Source organism: Anomaloglossus baeobatrachus, chromosome 3 (genome assembly GCF_048569485.1).
Source record: "Anomaloglossus baeobatrachus isolate aAnoBae1 chromosome 3, aAnoBae1.hap1, whole genome shotgun sequence".
Classification (NCBI taxonomy): Eukaryota; Metazoa; Chordata; class Amphibia; order Anura; family Aromobatidae; genus Anomaloglossus; species Anomaloglossus baeobatrachus.
Window position 1 is genome coordinate 353,313,333 of NC_134355.1, and position 21,984 is coordinate 353,335,316.

General features: G+C 51.6%; 1 protein-coding gene across 4 annotated transcripts in view; it reads right to left on the reverse strand.

Moving 5' to 3' along the window:
• Positions 1-2,033: 2,033 nt before the first annotated feature.
• MANEA (mannosidase endo-alpha) overlaps positions 2,034-21,984 on the reverse strand; it is a 54,087-nt gene continuing 34,136 nt past the window's right edge. For all 4 annotated transcript variants that reach the window (XM_075338403.1, XM_075338401.1, XM_075338405.1 and 1 more), the window contains one exon: positions 2,034-3,530. In XM_075338403.1, coding sequence (XP_075194518.1) covers positions 2,894-3,530 — 637 coding nt within the window. In that variant the 3' untranslated portion in view covers positions 2,034-2,893. The remainder of the gene's footprint in view (positions 3,531-21,984) is intronic.

A 21,984-nucleotide genomic window follows, 5' to 3' on the forward strand; every position in this document is an offset into this window, starting at 1 on the left:
ACACCGCCAATAGGAATGGGGTGAGAAGGGAGCATGCTGGGGGCCCTAGTATGGGCCCTCTTTTCTTCCATCCGATATAGTCAGCAGCTACTGCTGACTAAACAGTGGAGCTATGCGTGGATGTCTGACCTCCTTCGCACAAAGCTTGAAAACTGAGCAGCCCGTGATCCCACGGGGGGTGTATAGCCAGAAGGGGAGGGGCCTTACACTTTTTAGTGTAATGCTTTGTGTGGCCTCCGGAGGCAGTGCTATACACCCAATCGTCTGGGTCTCCCAATGGAGCGCCGAAGAAAAGTAAATTACATCTATTGCTGGATGAATTAATGTGTTACTGGGTTTGTGGTCTCCATGTGGCCCTTCTGATAATACTCTCCACACAGGTAACAGGCTGTTATCTTATGTTTGCAGTTTGATATTGTATTATTAGATAACACAGGGACTGTAAATGACAGGAAGATTTGGAAAAATCTAAACCACATTATCATAGTTATTTTGTCAACTATGCTTTTAGCATCCATTAGACTGCAAACGTTTATGAGCTCTTTTCTTTCCCTATGTTGCAGTCACGGCATATTTGCACCCGTATTTCACAATGATGCTAGGAAGTGCTTACTTTATGTACTGCGGATTTGTCACCCTACTTGTATAGTTTGCCCGAACTATAAAGTACTGCTTAATATATTGAAGCAGCATAAAGAATATTTTAACTAAACTTGAAGCTTAAGGAGAACCAACCATGAGGATTTTCATATATAAAAGTAAAGCCAGTGCTATACTGACGCTAGGATGCTGAATCTAAGTATACTTTTTGTTCTAAATTTCAATGTTTTATTTCAGAAATATGTGCAAGTAAAGTTACAGCAATGCACTGCTATTTGATTGACAGGTGCAACAGGAAGGGAATATGTGGGTTGAGTCTTCTCTATTCCTGCCCGTCTGCCTGCCTGGCCTTCCTCCCCCGTCGCAGTCGATGACATTAAATTCCGGCACCTGCGCACTATTGTTTAGAAGTATTGCATAAAAATCATCACTAAGATGGCATCGGAGTTGGCACCTGCACCACCTCTGGCGCCATCTTTGTAAACACTATCTTCTTTCAGTGGCCTGCGGTATGCGAGGGCGGCGCATGCGCCTTTTCATCCTCTGCTCTCGTTATGACCACGGGAGAGTGTGCAGTCACAACAGAACTGCAGACTGCCCACAAAATCAGCTCACAGGTCTCCTGCATGCGGCTCGTGTTCTTGTGTGTGCGGTCTGCAGCCAGCTAATTTTGTGGGTGGTCTGTAGCTTTGTTGTGACCGCGCGTGCTCCCGCGGTCACAACGAAAGCAGAGGATGCGAGGGAGCATGTGCCGCTCTTGCATAGCGCATACGGCAGTCCACTGAAAGACAGTGATCACACAGATGGTGCCGGAGGTCGTGCTCTGCGCAGGCGCTGAAGTAATCTCAGTGAAAACTTTTATGCAATACTTCCAAATGATAGTGTGCAGGGGCCCGAATTAACGTGTATAAATGTGGATGGGGGGGGAGGAAGGCCAGGCAGGCAGACAGGGACGGGAATAGATAGCAAGACCCAACCCACATATTCCCGCCCTTGTTGCACTGGTCAATCATATAGCAATGCATTTCTGTAACTTTACTTGCAGATATTTCTGAAATGAAACATCGAAATTCATAACAACGAGTATGCTTAGATTAAGTATCCTAAGGCCAGCATAGCACTGTCTTTATTTGATTGATTCTCCTTAACTGTTGGAAACACTAGAAATAAAAACTTACCGAATTTTAATCAATTCTCCAATATATTCTTATATCTATATTTTTTAGAAAAAGTGCTTTAATTTAGTGCAAACTATGTTTGAACAAGCAACAACAATACACTCAACACTACAAACCAATATATTCAATCCTAAATAACTAGTAACATTCTCTAGTGTCCTGTTGAGCTAATTTTCTAGAAATGTTACTTATCATAAGTCAATAGACTACCATACACTTTGGAGAAAAGCTGGCTGAATCTGCTGGTTTTGGTTGAATTATATATATATATATATATATGCCTTGCGACTTCCCGATACTGAGGGAGAAGGACCAGACAAGTTGGAATTTTAAGTCCTGATTCTTTTGGTTCCCCGTGAGGTCTGCCACCACCAGAAGTATTTGGCAGTGGATTACTTTCCTTTCTCCATTGAAAATGCAAGCCAAGCTAAGGCTATTGCCCATGTTGATTAGAGAGTGGGGAGACACAGCTGTTAGTAGATAAAACGTCTGACAGATTGTCCAACTCACATGATTGGCCAATCAAGTATGCCCTATGTAAGGCCAAAAGACAGCCATGTAATAAAAATATATATATGAGCCGAATACTTGTTTAGATAACAGCAATTCCTCCAGAACTATACGGTCAGAGCTTGTCAAAGCATGCATGTTAATAGAGAAAAAGGACATGACCATGTTTCCTGTAGAAAGGATAGAACATGTAAAAATCCAACATGCTGATCCTTTTTCATCCAGACATTTCTAATAACGAGGAGCGTGAAGAAATCCATACAACACACAAACTTAAAAAATGCTCTCTGAATCATTGTGTATAGCTGACAATTGTCATGTTTATACCTATCATAGGACTGCTTGAAACACTATGAACGCATTTGCATCGGCATCTATTCATATAGCAGATAGAGACATTAAAAATAACTCAGTTTGATCAAATACAATGTAAAAATGAAAGACATTTTATAACCAGATATATCGTAAAAACAGTTAAGGTGCCATAAAAGTGAACTTATAAATTTCACATTAAATTCCAGTGTACAATATTGATTTGTCAGCAGGCTCAATAAAATATCAAACTGAAGTCTCTTTGGGCACTGTATTGGAAACTGGTACATCCATCAAACAAGCCATTCTTTGCTCTCTTTCATATATTTTTCTGACCACTTACGAGTGATCTCCAGGTAAATGTTAGGCTTATGAGGCAAATAGTCCTCATACTTCATCTGAGCATTCTTCTTAGGAATAGCAGCTTCAATCTGAGTACCTTCATGCCACTCATTGAACGATGTGATTGACATAATGCTGGGACGCACCAGCAATGCAGCATTTAGTGCAGTCTCATAATACTTTCCATTTATCCTATTCCTGGTATTTTTGAAGTTCCAAGGACGTATGCTTGTGTCGATGTACCCTGGCCCAACGCTAGGTATGAACATCATATTGTTAGAATCACAAAAATCTTTCAAACCTTGCCAGTGTTGATGTGAGGAACCATATGTAAAACCATTTGCGGCAAAATAGGTGTACATTCCATCAAAACCACTTTTTTGAATATCAAGCTTATGCTTTTCCTCTACAAGCAAGGCCACAAAAATTCCATCATACTTGGTATTCCGAATGCTGTGGGATCCAGAAGTGGTTAAGAGTTTGGCCCATGAATCAGATGATGTTAAATAGGAATCATAAATGTAAAACATTGGTAGACTTCTACCAGTTCTTGTCTTGTATCTGTAGAATGCAGGGTGCTCTCCATATCTACAATATAGACAAAAAACAAAAACATGAATGTCTAAATAGTACACATAAAAAAAAAGTCATGACTGTTGCTGGATTGGATCTATAATTATGGCTTAGGATTAGGCATTAATAGATATTTTATCTGATAAGGAGAACATCACCATCTCCTGTTATAAAATGCAGAAAAACTGTATTACCTTCTAAGAACACTTAGCGAATAGAAATTTCTTTCCAAAAAGTTGAACCCATGGTTCCCCAAGATCTAGCCATAAAACCATTCGTATAGGTCACAACCAGCCTCTGTAGTTGGCTGCAGATGACAAAACTCTGCTCGCTACAATGGCCAATTGTTGCACAATGTTGTTTCACAACTATGCAGTAAATGGTTCATTGCAGGTGGGTAGAGCTTTCACTGCTGCACAGTCTGCCTGTACCCTTCGACTATGTTCCATGGTGAACATGCAAAAAAAATGCAACGTTTTGCAGTTCCAGAAAAGTGTATGGAATTTATAGAAAACGTTTGACCGCTGTGCAGAAATGCACTCAAAACACCTGTCATAAGAATTAATTTATCAATAAAGTTTTGTCAATGCTGGGCAAAAGTAGAGTAAGTACCTAAAAAAGAGAATTTTGTTTACTTACCGTAAATTCTTTTTCTTATAGTTCCGACATGGGAGACCCAAACCATGGGTGTATAGCTTCTGCCTCCGGAGGACACACAAAGAACTACACTCAAACGTGTAGCTCCTCCCTCCCAGCCTATACACCCCCTGGTAGCCAGTCCTAGCCAGTTTAGTGCAAAAGCTGAAGGAGGACATCCACCCACAAGTAGAGATAGAGCAAAACCCGGAACAACCGGAACCTCTGTCTACAACAACAGCCGGTGAAAACACACGGAACAAGAAAACTGCCAACAGGCAACAGAGAGGGTGCTGGGTCTCCCATGTCGGAACTATAAGAAAAAGAATTTACGGTAAGTAAACAAAATTCTCTTTTTCTTTATCGTTCCTTATGGGAGACCCAAACCATGGGACGTCTCAAAGCAGTCCATGGGTGGGAAATAAACAGACACTGAGAAGTAGGCGAAACCTAACTTCACAAATGGGCGACAGCCGTCCGAAGGATGCGTCCGCCCAAGCTCGCATCTGCCGAAGCATGAGCATGCACTTGGTAGTGCTTCGAAAAAAAGTGCAGACTAGACCACGTGGCAGCCTGACAGACCTGCTGAGCCGTAGCCCAAGAGGCACCGACGGCTCTGGTCGAGTGCGCCTTAATCCCCAGCGGGGGAGGCATCTGAGAACATTGGTAGGCATCGGATATGGCCGACCTATTCAATGAGCTAGGGTCGGTTGAGAAGCCGAGAGACCCTTGCGTTGACGTATGGTCAGCACACAAGAGAGGTGCACCGCCTAAGAAACAGCGGTGCGTGACACATAGATCCGGAGCGTCCGCACCAAATCTAAAGCATGCAACGCTTTCTCAAAGCGATGCACAGGGGCCGAATAAAGGGAAGACAATGAAATGTCCTGGTTAAGGTGGAAAGGGGACACCACCTTAGGGAGAAGGCCCGGAGTTGGACGGAGAACCACCTCGTCTTGGCGAAAAAAACCAAAAAGGGTGACTCCGAAGAGAGCACAGTCAAATAAAAGACTCTCTTGAAATAAATTATGGCCACCAGAAAGACCACTTTCTGTGAAAGACTAAACAACGAAACCTCCCTAAGAGGCTCAAAGGGGGGTTTCTGTAAGGCCATGAGGACCCGAGTAAGGTCTCAGGGATCCAGAGACCGCCGGTAAGGCGGAATGATGTAAGATGCGCCCTGCATGAAGGAGCGCACCTGGGCCAGTCGGGCGATATGCCGCTGGAACAACGCTGACCGAGCCGAGACCTGTCCCTTGAGGGAATGAGGGACAGACCTAGCTGCAGGCCGGACTGTAGAAAGGACAGGATGGTCGGCAAGGAAAAAACGGCCAAGGAGCATGGCCGGAAGAACGACACCAGGACAGGAAAATTCTCCAAGTCCTGAGGTAAATCCTGGCCGAGGAAGACTTCCGAGCCTGAGTCATAGTGAAGATGACCTCGGAAGGAATGCCTGAAGCCGTAAGGATTCAGGGCTCAAGAGCCACGCCGTCAATCAGAGCCGCAGAGTTGTTGTGGAAAACGGACCCTCTGAGAGAACGTCTGGCCGGTCCGGGAGATGCCACAGCACCTCTACGAACAGACGGAGCAGGTCTGGAAACCAAGCTCGCCTGGGCCTGGGGCGATAAGTACGACCCGACGGCCCTCCATTTTGATCTTGCGCAGGACTCTGGGCAAGAGAGCTAGAGGGGGAAACACGTAGGCCAGACGGAACTGGGACCAATCTGGAACCAGCGCGTGCCAAGGCCTGAGGATCGTGGGAGCGAGCCACGTAAACCGGGACCTTGTTGTTGTGCCGGGATGCCATAGATCCACTTCCGGAGTGCCCTGCCTGCTAAATTGACCGGAACACTGCCGGATGCAGGGCTCACCCGCCGCTGCCCACGGTTAGACGGCTGGGATAATCCGCCTCCCAGTTTTCTGCGCCTGGGATGTGGACTGCGGATATGGTGGACTCGGAGTCCTCCGTCCACTGAAGGATATGTTGAACTTCCAACATTGCTAGGCGGCTGCGAGTCCAAGGACTACAGCCCTGATTTCTAGCACATTGATCGAAAAGGCTGATTCGGACGGTGTCCAAGTGCCCTATGCTCGGTGGTGGAGAAACTGCTCCCCAGCCGGATAGACTGGCCCGTGGTCGGAATCACCCAGGACGGGGCCAGAAAGGAGCGTCCCTGGTACAGAGAGAGGGGCCGAAGCCACCACTTAAGGAGAGCTCCTGGTCTGTGGCGACAGAGCCACCAGTCTGTGCAAGGAAGAAGTCCCTTGCCCCAACAGCGGAAAATGTCCAGCTGCAGGGGACGCAGATGGAACTGGCAAGGGGAACCGCTTCTATTGACGCCATCATCTGACCCAGCACCTGCATGAGGTGCCTGATGGAATGACGGCGGAGCCTCAGCAGAGAGCGAACCGCCAGATGAAGAGACTGCTGTATGACTAAGGGCAGCTTCACAAGCGCCAGCAGTCTCGAATTGCATCCCTAGGTACTAAGTTCCTGGGTCGGGATCAGAGTGGACTTGCAAGCGTGGCGAGAGTGAGCGAGACACTCCGCTGACAGTCTGCACTGGATGAAGCCCTGACTAGAAGGGCGTCCAGGAAGGAATCACTACCAACCCCTGGAGGAGCAGCACCGCAATTGGTGAATACACAAAGGGCCGTGGCTAGCCCAAGGGGAGAGCCACGATTGGAAATGTTCCTCTCTGATTACAAAACGTAGCCAACGCTGGTGGGAAACTGCGAATGGCACATGCAGAGAGACATCTCTGATGTCGATGGATGCTAAGAAATCTCCTTGGGTCATTGACTGATCGCAGAGATTTCTGCAAAATTGCCGCACCTGAACATGCTTGTTGAGAAGCTTGAGATCCAGATCGGAAGCACCGTCCTTTTCGGGGACTAGGAAGAGATTTGAGTAGAAATCTCAGAACCGTTCCCAGTTGGGAACTGGTACAATTACTCCATTGGCCTGCAAAAATGCCACGGCCTGTGAGAAGGCGGCTGCCTTGGAGCAGGGGGGAGTTGTCAGAAAAAATCTGTTTTGCAGCCGTGGGAGAGGGTAACCCACACCCACTGATCGAAGACGTGTTGCAACCACACGTCGCCCAAGAGGGAGAGCCTGCCACCGACCAAGGACGTTACTGGCGTGGCCAGATAATCAAGAGGAGGCTGCCCTGGTGGCAGCAGCTCCTGCCGACTTAGGACACGGCTTCATGCGCCAGTTGGATTACGGACCTTGGCTGAGATAGTGGACGAGGCCGAGGGCTTAGAGGACGACCAGTTAGAGGAAACGAAAGGAACGAAACCTCGACTGGTTCCTGCCCTGGAAGGTTTCCTGGGTTGTGGCATGGAAGTACTCTTCCTGCCAAAAGCTTCCTTAATAATTTCATCCAGTTGTTCACCGAATAGACTGGTCCCAGCAAAAGGGAGTCCAGCAAGGAAACTTTTTAAGAAGCATCTGCCTTCCACTCTCGAAGCCACAGGAACCTGCGGATAGCGAGGGAAGTGGCCGAGGCCACCGCAGTGCGGTGACAGTCTCCAGCTATAGATGAAAAGACTGAAGCCTGGAAGTTAAGGCAACCAATTCGGGCAAAAAGGCCCTGGTGAGGGAATGCATCTCCTCCCAAGAAGCAGAGATGGCTTGAGAGCTCGCACTGCTGCAAAGATGGGGAGAACGAGGCCCCTGCCGCCTCAAATATAGATTTGGCCAGAAGGACAACCTGGCGGACAGTGGGATCCTCAGAGAGGAGACGACAACTGTCCGGGCTGAAAATCTAGACCCCGGAGGGTCCACCCTTGGTGAATGAGCCCACTCCTTGACCACCATTGGTGGAAGGGGGAAACAGTCATCAGAACCACGCTCTGGGAAGCGTCTGTCAGGACAAGCTCTGGGCTTGGTCACAGTGACCTGAATGCTGGAGTGGATAAGGAACACACTCCTTGTTCTCTTAGGCAAGGTATACTGATGCTTTTCTGCCAAAGAGGGGTGCTCCCCTGATACAGGCGGATTGAGGTCCAGTATAAATATAATGGACGCAATCAAATCATTAGCATCTGCGTCACTTTCGGACAGATCAATAGGGTACATGGAGAGCGTCCAAGCCCCCAGTAGGTCAGAAGTACGCTTAAGAAAACGTTTGTCAGGACAGGCCCTGGGTTTAGTCACAGTGGCCTGCTCTCTTAGGTGAGATAAACTGATGTTTTCCTACCCAAGAGGCCTGTTCTTCTGACACTGGAGGGTTAAGGTCCAGAACGGAGTTAATGGACGCATCAAATCGCTAACATCTGCATCACCATCGGTATCAATGGGGTACAGAGACGAAGCGTCTGAGCCCACAGTAAGGGTATCCTCCTCGCCTTGTGACTCGGCCCGTGAGGCAGAGCCGTGGGGCGAGGAAGGAAAGGAGTCCCTGCGTCTCCGTTTAGGAGGACGGGGTCAGGGATTAGATGAAACAGACTCTGTGAGCTCTGCAGAGCGAGCTGGAGCATCAGAGGCACCCTGAGAAGGGGGCTGATGCATGCTTAGCAGCGTCCGAGACAACTGTCCAATGGAGTCTGCAAAGGACTGGGAAATAGCATTGGAAAAAGATGCTACCCAAGACAGGGGTTCAGCCTGGGGAGACTCCAGGCTGAGGCACCACCACATGAGACCATTACAGTGTGTGGTCTGTGCCGGTTCAGGCAATATGAGCTTACATACAGGGCATGTAGTGTACAGCCTTCCTAGTGTGAGACATGCTGCTGAGGAGGAGGTTCTATAATAAAGAATTAACTCCTTCAGAATGCCCTGAGAGTGCATAAAAGTGCACAACCAAAGGTTGTGACTTATCAGGCCGCTATTATGTGCGCCCTCCGGATTCCAAGCCTGGACCCCCAGCCAGATATGCACTCCCTCTGCACTGCAGAGCAGCCAGCGCCGACCAGTGTACTAAGGACGCTGAGAAAATGGCGCCGGAGTGAGGGGGGGGCGGGGGTTAACCCAGGAGCGGGAATCGGAGGGCTAAGGAGATGTACAGGGGAGGGAATCATCTCCTCAGATAGGAGTGTCCTCCCCTGTGCAGAGCGGCCGGCGGGCGGCGCTGCAGTGTCCCCCTGCATGACTGACATGCAGGGGAACGAAACGAAACTAGGCCGCGGCTGAAGCCGGGGCCTAGAGTTATGCATGCGGCCGACAATCAGGCATCATCGGCGCGGTTCCCAGTAAAAACCGTGGAACCGGCCGGAAACACAGTAAAAAACAGCATTATCAAAGTAAATCACTATCCCCCCCAATAAAAGTGCCCCACATTGCAGAAGGACCCTCTGAATAACGTCTCTATACTTAGCTTTGAGACGCAGGGCCCAGTCCCTGGTGGGGTGGGGGTTCAGTGCTCCTTCCAGCAGGGTCCTGCACAAGGGCTGCGGATGGAGGCCGGTCTCCTGCAAGGCAGTGAGAACCGTGTTGTCTCTAACTTCAAGCCAGAGCCCCTAAGGGATGGTGAAGGAGCGCGGCATGAAGGGCTCCTGCCCTGAAGTCAACCTTAACAGCACCGCCGCCAGGGGGGTGAGAAGGGACATGCCGGGAGTCCAGTGGACCCACTTTTCTTCCAAATCTTTAGAAAAAATGAAAAATCAAAAGAGGATGCATGTGTGTGTGTGATCCTCCTGACACACAAAGCAAAAACTGGCTAGGACTGGCTACCAGGGGGTGTATAGGCTGGGAGGGAGGAGCTACACGTTTGAGTGTAGTTCTTTGTGTGTCCTCCGGAGGCAGAAGCTATACACCCATGGTTTGGGTCTCCCATAAGGAACGATAAAGAAATAGTAGTTTTGTTTAAATCATAAAGCAAAAAAGACAAAAAAATGCAGCTGAAAAAATGTGAAATAAAAGTAGCTAAGTTTAGCTAATTGGTGCATGAATCAGAAAGATCAAAAACAAACCCAACACTCATCATGAGAATGAATAAAGGTAACAGGTAAAATATTACATATAACTGCTCCCTAAAGTCACCAACAGCCAATGGAGCAGGGCTCCAGCACATCATTACAGCCTCCATTCTTAGTTCAAAGAATACAGGCAACCCAATAGGAGGCTGTAATAAGTGAAATTGTTAAAACAAGCAGTAGAGATTACAAAATTGCTGTAAATATTTTGTTACCGCATCCCATTCTGTGCGTTTATTGTTTTTCGCTTTGGTTTTCTTTATCACTAATGTCTAAGAGCCACACTCTTTATATATTATTTGTACAATAAACAGAAGAAAAAGAGACTTCGATTTCAAAATGAAGTAATTGAATAATAATTTGGGTTAAGCAAAATACTATTTGCGCTAGAAGATCTTGCTCTTTGCACTGCAGCATACTTTTACTTAGTTGTTACCGAATAGTTCATTGGTCTAATATTGTTAATTGGTCTGTAATGTATTGGTAACTTTAAGTAAAATATATTGCAGTACTCGGGTACTGCAAAGAGCGACATCACACTATTTCACTGTGAGAGAGGTTGCGGATGGTTGGAGGAATCCCACAACCTTCACCTCACTTGATGTTATCATGGGGAGCCAATGATTATCATACAATCACCTCCGAATATACCTGGAATACCAAAATATGAGAGAGAAAGAGCGAAAGAGAGAGCGAAAGAGAGAGAGTGAAAGAGCGAAAGAGAGAGAGTGAAAGAGCGAAAGAGAGAGAGTGAAAGAGCGAGAGAGAGAGTGAAAGAGCGAGAGAGAGAGTGAAAGAGCGAGAGAGAGAGTGAAAGAGCGAGAGAGAGAGTGAAAGAGCGAGAGAGAGAGTGAAAGAGCGAGAGAGAGAGCGAAAGAGCGAGAGAGAGAGCGAAAGAGCGAGAGAGAGAGCGAGAGAGAGAGCGAGAGAGAGCGCGAGAGAGAGCGCGAGAGAGAGCGCGAGAGAGAGCGCGAGAGAGAGCGCGAGAGAGAGCGAGCGAGAGAGAGCGAGCGAGAGAGAGCGAGCGAGAGAGAGCGAGCGAGAGAGAGCGCGAGAGAGAGCGCGAGAGAGAGCGCGAGAGAGAGCGCGAGAGAGAGCGCGAGAGAGAGCGCGAGAGAGAGCGCGAGAGAGAGCGCGAGAGAGAGCGCGAGAGAGAGCGCGAGAGAGAGAGAGAGCGAGAGAGAGAGCGAGAGAGAGAGCGAGAGAGAGAGCGAGAGAGAGAGCGAGAGAGAGAGCGAGAGAGAGAGCGTGAGCGAGAGCGAGAGCGAGAGAGAGAGCGAGAGAGAGAGCGAGAGAGCGAGCGAGAGAGCGAGCGAGAGAGCGAGCGAGAGAGCGAGCGAGAGAGCGAGAGAGCGAGAGAGAGAGAGAGCGAGAGAGAGAGCGAGAGAGAGAGCGAGAGAGAGAGCGAGAGAGAGAGCGAGAGAGAGAGCGAGAGAGAGGGGGCGAGAGAGAGGGGGCGAGAGAGAGGGGGCGAGAGAGAGGGGGCGAGAGAGAGGGGGCGAGAGAGAGGGGGAGAGAGAGAGGGGGCGAGAGAGAGGGGGCGAGAGAGAGGGGGCGAGAGAGAGCGAGAGAAAGCGCGAGAGAGAAAGAAAGAAAGAGAGAAAGAAAGAGAAAGAAAGAGAGAGAAAGAAAGAGAGAGAAAGAAAGAGAGAGAAAGAAAGAGAGAAAGAAAGAGAAAGAAAGAGAGAGAATATAGACCAAAAGTTTCGACACTCCTCATTCAAAGAATTTTCTTTATTTTCATGACTCTGAAAATTGTAGATTCACATTGAAGGCATCAAAACTATGAATTAACACATGTGGAATGAAATACTTAACAAAAAACAGTGAGAAAAAACAGAAAATATGTCTTATATGCTAGGTTCTTCAAAGTAGCCACCTTTTGCTTTGATTACTGCTTTGCACTGTTTGCATTCTCTTGATGAGCTTCAAGAGGTAGTCACCGGAAATGTTTTTCACTTCACAGGTGTGCCCTGTCAGGTTTAACACTAGAACTACTGAGGTAGTCATTTTGACTACTTTGCACTATGTATTTCTATATAGGTGTCACGAGTCCAGTAGTTCTAGTGTTAATAAGTGGGATTTCTTGCCTTATAAATGGGGTTGGGACCATCAGTTGTGTTGTGCAGAAGTCTGGTACATACACAGCTGATAGTCCTATTGAATAGACTGTTAGAATTTGTATTATGGCAAGAAAAAAGCAGCTAAGTAAAGAAAAACGAGTGGCCATTATTACTTTAAGAAATGAAGGTCAGTCAGTAAGAAAAATTGGGAAAACTTTGAAAGTGTCCCCAAGTGCAGTGGCAAAAACCATCAACACTACAAAGAAATTGGCTCACATGAGGACCGCCCCAGGAAAGGAATACCAAGAGTCACCTCTGCTGTGGAGGATAAGTTTATCGGAGTTACCAGCCTCAAAAATCGCAGGTTAACAGCAGCTCAGATTAGAGACCAGGTAAATGCCATAAAGAGTTCTAGCAGCAGACATCTCTAGAACAACTGATCAGAGGAGACTTTGTGCAGCAGGCCTTCACGGTAAAATAGCTGCTAGGAAACCACTGCTTAGGACCGGCAACAAGCAGAAGAGACTTGTTTGGGCTAAAGAACACAAGGAATGGACATTAGACCAGTGGAAATCTGTGCTTTGGTCTGATGAGTCCAAATTTGAGATCTTTGGATCCAACCACCGTGTCTTTGTGCGACGCTGAAAAGGTGAACGGATGGACTCTACATGCCTGGTTCCCACCGTGAAGCATGGAGGAGGTGGTGTGATGGTGTGGGGGTGCTTTGCTGGTGACACACTGTTGGAGATTTATTCAAAATTTAAGGCATAATGAACCAGCATGGCTACCACTGCATCTTGCAGCAGCATGCTATTCCATCCGGTTTGCGTTTAGTTGGACCCTCATTTGTTTTTCAACAGGACAATGACCCCAAACACACCTCCAGGCTGTGTAAAGGCTATTTGACTAAGAAGGACAGTGATGGGATGCTATTTCAGATGACCTGACCTCCACAGTCACCAGACCTGAACCCAATTGAGATGGTTTGGGGTGAGCTGGACCGCAGAGTGAAGGCAAAAAAGCGAACAAGTGCTAAGCATCTCTGGGAACTCCTTCAAGACTGTTGGAAGACCATTTCCGGTGACAACCTCTTGAAGATCATTAAGAGAATGCCAAGAGTGTGCAAAGCAGTAATCAAAGCAAAAGATGGCTACTTTGAAGAACCTAGAATACAAGACATATTTTCAGTTGTTTCAAACTTTTTTGTTAAGTATTTCATTCCACATGTGTTAATTCATAATTGACTACTTGCATGAAAAGTACAGCTTTCGGGTTACTCGTACTTAGCGAGTATCTTCCATTGACTTACATTGCGCCCGCTATTCGTAACGAATACACAAGTAGCGGACAGTACTCGCTAACGGCATAGTGAGTACGAATAATTAACTACTCGCTCAACACTAAACTAATTATATATATATATATATATATATAATCTATATCTATAATTGCCTTATTCTGTCTGTCTGTCTGTCTTGCTTCAAAATTGTGTCCTTCCGGTGACATTGTGTCCTTACGGTGACACAAAGCTGATTGGCCGCTGGGCTCGCCATGGCCCCACCCCCCCCCACGGATTGGCCGCTCGCCCAGGCTGCGCCCCCACATGGATTGGACAGCCGCTCGCCCAGGCTCCGCCCCCCCACAGATTGGCCTCTCGCCCCGGCACCCTGCAGGCATTGGCAACTCGGCCACGCCACGCCCCGCCCCCCTCACGCAATGGATGCTAGCTCTGCCCCCCTCCCCCCTCCCGCGCATTCCCCGAACTGACACGGTCACGGCTCCCAGGTGAGTACTGTACAACCCCCCCCCCCCCCCAACGGGAGCCCACATCAGCGTACGCCGCCAACCCAGCCGACACTTACCCTCACATTGCTGGCCTTGCCGCCGTATGCTGGTGTGGGCTCCCGTGCGAGTGGGGGACGTGATGCGCTGGTAACCATGGTAGCATAGTTACCAGCACATCAAGGTCCTGCAGCGGCGGAAGATCCACACGCACACACATAACAGCACACACACACACATACACACACATCAGATCACACTCACTCTCACACACACACCTCACACACACCTCACACACACCTCACACACACCTCACACACACCTCACACACACCTCACACACACCTCACACACACCTCACACACACCTCACACACACCTCACGCACACCTCACGCACACCTCACGCACACCTCACACACACCTCACACACACCTCACACACACCTCACACACACCTCACACACACATCACACACACATCACATCGCATCCACACACTCACAGCATCCGGCGATATCGCTTGCTTCTCGGCCTCGATACTGTGCTGCTGTGACCTTCCAGGACCTGACGGAGGATCACATGGCCAGAAGCATGTGGTATCTCCGGATGTTGTGAGTATCAGCGCGTATGTGCGGTTTCGTCAGCGTCTGTGTGTGTGAGTGTATGCGATCGGGTGTGTGTGAGTGTATGCGATCGGGTGTGTGTGAGTGTATGCGATCGGGTGTGTGTGAGTGTATGCGATCGGGTGTGGGTGGGTGTGGGTGAGTGTATGCGATCGGGTGTGTGAGTGTATGCGATCGGTTGTGTGTGAGTGTATGCGATCGGTTGTGTGTGTGAGTGTATGCGATCGGTTGTGTGAGTGTATGCGATCGGGTGTGTGTGAGTGTCGGCAGAGGAGCACAGCGTGCAGGAGGAGGCTGGGAGCAGAGAGGCTGATCTTGGGGAAGGCTGGGAGGGGGAGGCTGATGCTGGGGGAGACTGGGAGGGGGAGGCTGATGCTGAAGGAGGCTGGGAGGAGAGAGGCTGATCCTGGGGAAGGCTGGGAAGGGGAGGCTGGAAGGAGAGAGGCTGATGCTGGGGGAGGCTGGAAGGAGAGAGGCTGAGGCTGGGAGGAGAGAGGCTGATGCTGGGGAAGGCTGATGCTGAGGGAGGCTGGGAGGGGAAAGCTGATGCTGGGGAAGGCTGGGAGGACGGAGGCTGGGAGGAGAGAGGCTGATTCTGGGGAAGGCTGGGAGAGGGAGGCTGATGCTGGGGGAGGCTGATGCTGGGGGAGGCTGGGAGGACGGAGGCTGGGAGGACGGAGGCTGGGAGGAGAGAGGCTGATCCTGGGGAAGGCTGGGAGAGGGAGGCTGATGCTGGGGGAGGCTGGAAGGAGAGAGGGTGATGCTGGGGGAGGCTGGAAGGAGAGAGGCTGATGCTGGGGGAGGCTGGAAGGAGAGAGGGTGATGCTGGGGGAGGCTGGAAGGAGAGAGGCTGATGCTGGGGGAGGCTGGAAGGAGAGAGGCTGATGCTGGGGGAGGCTGGGAAGAGAGAGAGGCTGGGAGGAGAGAGGCTGATGCTGGGGAAGGCTGGGTGGAGAGAGGCTGATGCTGGGGACAGAGAGGAGAGGCTGATGCTGGGAGGAGAGAGGCTGATGCTGGGATGAGAGAGGCTGATCCTGGGGAAGGCTGGGAGGGGGAGGCTGAGAGAAGAGAGGCTGAGGCTGGGGTAGGCTGTGAGGAGAGAGGCTGATGCTGGGAGGAGAGAGGCTGATGCTGGGAGGAGAGAGGCTGATGCTGGGAGGAGAGAGGCTGATGCTGGGAGGAGAGAGGCTGATGCTGGGAGGAGAGAGGCTGATGCTGGGAGGAGAGAGGCTGATGCTGGGAGGAGAGAGGCTGATGCTGGGAGGAGAGAGGCTGATGCTGGGAGGAGAGAGGCTGATGCTGGGAGGAGAGAGGCTGATGCTGGGAGGAGAGAGGCTGATGCTGGGAGGAGAGAGGCTGATGCTGGGAGGAGAGAGGCTGATGCTGGGAGGAGAGAGGCTGATGCTGGGAGGAGAGAGGCTGATGCTGGGAGGAGAGAGGCTGATGCTGGGAGGAGAGAGGCTGATGCTGGGAGGAGAGAGGCTGATGCTGGGAGGAGAGAGGCTGATGCTGGGAGGAGAGAGGCTGATGCTGGGAGGAGAGAGGCTGATGCTGGGAGGAGAGAGGCTGATGCTGGGAGGAGAGAGGCTGATGCTGGGAGGAGAGAGGCTGATGCTGGGAGGAGAGAGGCTGATGCTGGGAGGAGAGAGGCTGATGCTGGGAGGAGAGAGGCTGATGCTGGGAGGAGAGAGGCTGATGCTGGGAGGAGAGAGGCTGATGCTGGGAGGAGAGAGGCTGATGCTGGGAGGAGAGAGGCTGATGCTGGGAGGAGAGAGGCTGATGCTGGGAGGAGAGAGGCTGATGCTGGGAGGAGAGAGGCTGATGCTGGGAGGAGAGAGGCTGATGCTGGGAGGAGAGAGGCTGATGCTGCGGGCAGAGAGGCTGATGCTGCGGGCAGAGAGGCTGATGCTGCGGGCAGAGAGGCTGATGCTGCGGGCAGAGAGGCTGATGCTGCGGGCAGAGAGGCTGATGCTGGTGCAGCATGGGGGATGGAGCACGATGGGGGGTGCGCAGCATGGGGGATGGAGCACGATGGGGAGTGCGCAGCATGGGGGATGGAGCACGTTTGGGAGTTGCGCAGCATGGCGGATGGAGCACGTTTGGGAGTGCGCAGCATGGCGGATGGACCACGTTTGGGAGTGCGCAGCATGGAGGCTGGAGCACGTTTGGGAGTGCGCAGCATGGCGGATGGAGCACGTTTGGGAGTGCGCAGCATGGCGGATGGAGCACGTTTGGGAGTGCGCAGCATGGCGGATGGACCACGTTTGGGAGTGCGCAGCATGGCGGATGGACCACGTTTGGGAGTGCGCAGCATGGCGGATGGACCACGTTTGGGAGTGCGCAGCATGGCGGATGGACCACGTTTGGGAGTGCGCAGCATGGCGGATGGACCACGTTTGGGAGTGCGCAGCATGGCGGATGGACCACGTTTGGGAGTGCGCAGCATGGCGGATGGACCACGTTTGGGAGTGCGCAGCATGGCGGATGGACCACGTTTGGGAGTGCGCAGCATGGCGGATGGACCACGTTTGGGAGTGCGCAGCATGGCGGATGGACCACGTTTGGGAGTGCGCAGCATGGCGGATGGACCACGTTTGGGAGTGCGCAGCATGGCGGATGGACCACGTTTGGGAGTGCGCAGCATGGCGGATGGAGCACGTTTGGGAGTGCGCAGCATGGCGGATGGAGCACGTTTGGGAGTGCGCAGCATGGCGGATGGAGCACGTTTGGGAGTGCGCAGCATGGCGGATGGAGCACGTTTGGGAGTGCGCAGCATGGCGGATGGAGCACGTTTGGGAGTGCGCAGCATGACGGATGGAGCACGTTTGGGAGTGCGCAGCATGCCGGATGGTGCACGATGGGGAGTGCGCAGTATGGCGGATGGAGCACGTTTGGGAGTGCGCAGTATGGCGGATGGAGCACGTTGGGGAGTGCGCAGCATGGCGGATGGAGCACGTTGGGGAGTGCGCAGCATGGCGGATGGACCACGTTTGGGAGTGCGCAGCATAGCGGATGGAGCACATTTGGGAGTGCGCAGCATGGCGGATGGAGCACGTTTGGGAGTGCGCAGCATGGCGGGTAGAGCACGTTTGGGAGTGCGCAGCATGGCGGATGGAGCACGATGGGGGGTGCGCAGCATGGCGGATGGAGCACGTTTGGGAGTGTGCAGCATGGCGGATAGAGCACGATGGGGAGTGCGCAGCATGGCGGATGGAGCACGTTTGGGAGTGCGCAGCATGGGAGATGCAGCACGATGGGGAGTGCGCAGTATGGCGGATGGAGCACGTTTGGGAGTGCGCAGCATGGCGGATGGACCACGTTTGGGAGTGCGCAGCATGGCGGATGGAGCACGTTTGGGAATGCGCAGCATGGGAGATGCAGCACGATGGGGAGTGCGCAGTATGGCGGATGGAGCACGTTTGGGAGTGCGCAGCATGGCGGATGGAGCACGTTTGGGAGTGCGCAGCATGGCGGATGGAGCACGTTTGGGAATGCGCAGCATGGGGGATGCAGCACGATGGGGAGTGCGCTGCATGGGGGATGGAGCTTGTTTGGGAGTGCGCAGCATGGCGGATAGAGCACGATGGGGAGTGCGCAGCATGGCGGATGGAGCACGTTTGGGAATGCGCAGCATGGGGGATGCAGCACGATGGGGAGTGCGCTGCATGGGGGATGGAGCTTGTTTGGGAGTGCGCAGCATGGCGGATAGAGCACGATGGGGAGTGCGCAGTATGGCGGATGGAGCACGTTTGGGAGTGCGCAGCATGGCGGATGGACCACGTTTGGGAGTGCGCAGTATGGCGGATGGAGCACGTTTGGGAGTGCGCAGCATGGCGGATGGACCACGTTTGGGAGTGCGCAGCATGGCGGATGGAGCACGTTTGGGAGTGCGCAGCATGGGGGATGCAGCACGATGGGGAATGCGCAGCATAGGGGATGGGGCATGATGGGGGGTGTGCAGCATGGGGGATGGAGCACGATGGGAGGTGCACACCTCCCCCCAACACACACACACACACACACGCGCGCACTGCACAACACACACACACTGGGAACCACAAACAATGCCCTACACAGACACCCACACACACAGACAACGCTGCACACACAAATATACGCACATACCGCACACCACACACATTGCTCAAAACATACCTCCCCCCAAAACACACCACACACACACAAACCGCACAACACACACACAGCGCTCCACAAACAACGCAACACACGCAACACACATATAACACCGCTCTCACCCCCGCCACACCCAGAACATGTACAGCGCCCTACACAAACACTTGGTAACTACACACAACAATATATATATATATATATATATATATATATATATATATATATATATATATATATATATATATATATATATATATATATATATATATATATATATATATATATATATATATTGTGACACTGTGACCGGGGTTATCTATGACGGCCGGTATCTCTCACCCCGGTTGTGCTCACTCCATGATAGAAAGTAAATCCACTCTAGGGTTAATGCTGTTTCCCTACAGGCTGAAGGAAGGGTTAAATAGAATCAGGAACAAGGGCAGGTGTGCCGGGTGTGAGGGAGTGAACAGAACTTCCTGAGCTCTCTGCTGGAGAGGCACATGTATTTTGTTATGGACTTTTGTTTGGACATTAAAACCGTGTGCTGTGAACCCATATGCCTGGATCCCGTGTCTTCTGCTGTTCAGCCGACCGTGCTACCTCACATATGGTGGAGAATGCGGGCATGACAGCCGGTGAGGTGTAGCATCCATCCCTGGTGACCCAGCTGCGCATGTCCTGGATTCGAGCGGCTATACTACAGCCCAAACCCGGCGACGCCATGGAAGACATACTAAAGCATTTGGCTCAGGCTAATGCACAGCAGCAACAGACCAATGCACACCTGCTCCAATCCTTGCAAGTGCAGGAAAAAAAACTCCAAGAACAGATGGATCAGGCCAATGCACGTCAGCAGCAAGCCTTGCAATTGCAGGAAAAAAGGCACCAAGAACAGATGGTTCTCCTGGCCAAGTCGATCCGTGCCGGACCGACAGCAACAACCCCGGGACCGGGTGACGACGGCAGCGTCCGGAAAGCGGTGAGACAAGCGTTGCAAAAGATGACCCCGGGTGATGATGTGGAAGCGTTCCTGGCGGTGTTTGAGCGGGTGGCCGAGCGGGAAAAGCTGCCAACCCCCCAGTGGGCTGAGGTATTGTCGCCCTATCTGACGGGGGAACCCCAAAAAGCGTACCTGGACCTCTGTACCGAGGACGCCATTGACTATGTGACCCTGAAAGCCGAAATACTGGCTCGGTTGGGGGTGAATACCTATGTACGGGCTCAGCGGGTAAATCAGTGGTTCTATGAGGAAGCCAAACCCGTACGCTCCCAGGCCTATGACTTGTTGCATCTTGTAAAAAAGTGGTTGCAGCCTGACACTCTGAGCCCGGTGCAAATGGTGGAAAGGGTAGTAGTGGATCGTTTTGTGCGCACTTTACCCGTCACCGTTCAACGGTGGGTCGGACAGGGTGACCCGAGTACCCTGGACCAATTAGTGTCCCTGGTAGAGCGGCATGTGGCTACGCAGGACTTGATACGGGACACTGAGACTTTGCGTACCGCCCGTCGGTCCGGCCCCTCCAAGCCTAGGGCCAAGGACCCACCGCTGACAACGGTGCAGGAGTCCCCTACCGTCCCGTCTGAGGCCGCGGCCGCCATTCCTGAGGTCCGGAAGGTTCTGTACCCTAAACGACAACCCGTCAAGGGGGTTTCCGTCCCCATTAGATGTTGGCGGTGCCAGCGGGTGGGACATATGGAAGCCCAGTGTCCACTCACCACGGAGCCCATGGATTGTGGGGTTACCCGGCGGGGTTCAATGTATGCTCAGGTGGCGTGTACCGCTGACCTGGTCTCCCCAGAGACGGAGCCCCACTTGTGCCAAATACAGGTGAATGGATGTCCGGTTACAGGATTGTTGGATTCCGGAAGCTTAGTGACCCTTGTGCGATCCACCTTGAGGGCTAAAGTAAAGGCCACAGGACGCACTGTGGGGGTGGTTTGCATACATGGGGACCGCCGCGACTATCCCACGGGGATTGTCACCATCACAGCACCTTGCGGTCAGGTGCAACATGAGGTGGGACTTCTTAACACTCTTCCTTATGACGTGATCCTAGGAAGGGATCTGCCCTATTTTTGGACTTTATGGAGGGGACCCCCTAAGTCCCCTCAGTTATTGGTCGGTCCGGGACCTGAGCCCTACAATCCTGAATCCGGGACACCTGCCGTAGGGGTCACCATGATAGGGACAGAGTGTGAACCCGATAGGTCGCCCCTAGAGGTATTGGCAGGAGAGGCTGAGACGGTCGAGCCCATCCCGGAGTTGGAGGCGTCCCCGGATACGTTTGGGACAGCCCAACTGCAGGACCCTACGTTAATACATGCTCGGAGTCGGGTGACAGTAGTTGACGGGGTGGCACAGCTGCCCGGTGCCCAGGTAAGGTACCCCCATTTCGCTCTTAAACAGGATTTACTCTACCGGGTAGATGAAATACGGGGTGTGGGGGTAGAACAGTTGGTGGTGCCCCAGCCGCCTCGCCGGCGGGTCCTCGACTTGGCTCATAAACACCTGATGAGTGGCCACCTAGGGGTCAAGAAAACGCAGGAGCGAATATTGCAAAGGTTCTATTGGCCCGGGGTCTTTGGGGAGGTAAAACGGTTCTGCGAAACCTGCCCGGAGTGTCAGCTTACCGCACCCCTGACCCATTTTCGCAGTCCGTTGGTACCGTTACCCATTATAGAAGTCCCTTTTGAACGGATAGGGATGGATCTGGTGGGGCCCCTCGTAAAGTCCGCTCGAGGGCACCAACACATCCTAGTGATCGTTGACTATGCCACCCGGTATCCTGAGGCGATACCTCTCAGACATACTGCAGCAAAGCTTATAGCTCGGGAGTTGTTTGCTGTGTTCTGCCGGGTGGGATTGCCCAAGGAGATCCTTACGGATCAGGGGACCCCATTCATGTGTAAAGTGACCAAAGAGCTATGCCGGCTACTCCAGATCAAGCAGTTGCGTACGTCTGTGTATCATCCTCAAACGGACGGTTTAGTCGAGCGTTTCAATAAAACCCTGAAAACCATGCTAAAAAGGGTGATTTCAAAAGACGGGAAAGACTGGGATATGATGCTTCCCTATTTGATGTTTGCCATACGAGAGGTGCCACAGGCATCCACGGGGTTTTCGTCTTTTGAATTGTTATACGGGCGACATCCCCGGGGATTGTTGGACCTGGCAAAGGAAACATGGGAGCAAGAGCCCACCCCCCATAAAAGTGTGATCGAACACATTTTGGGTATGCAGAACCGCATAAGCGCGATCATGCCAATTGTGAAGGAGCATTTACAGGAGGCTCAGGCCGCGCAAAGCGGCCACT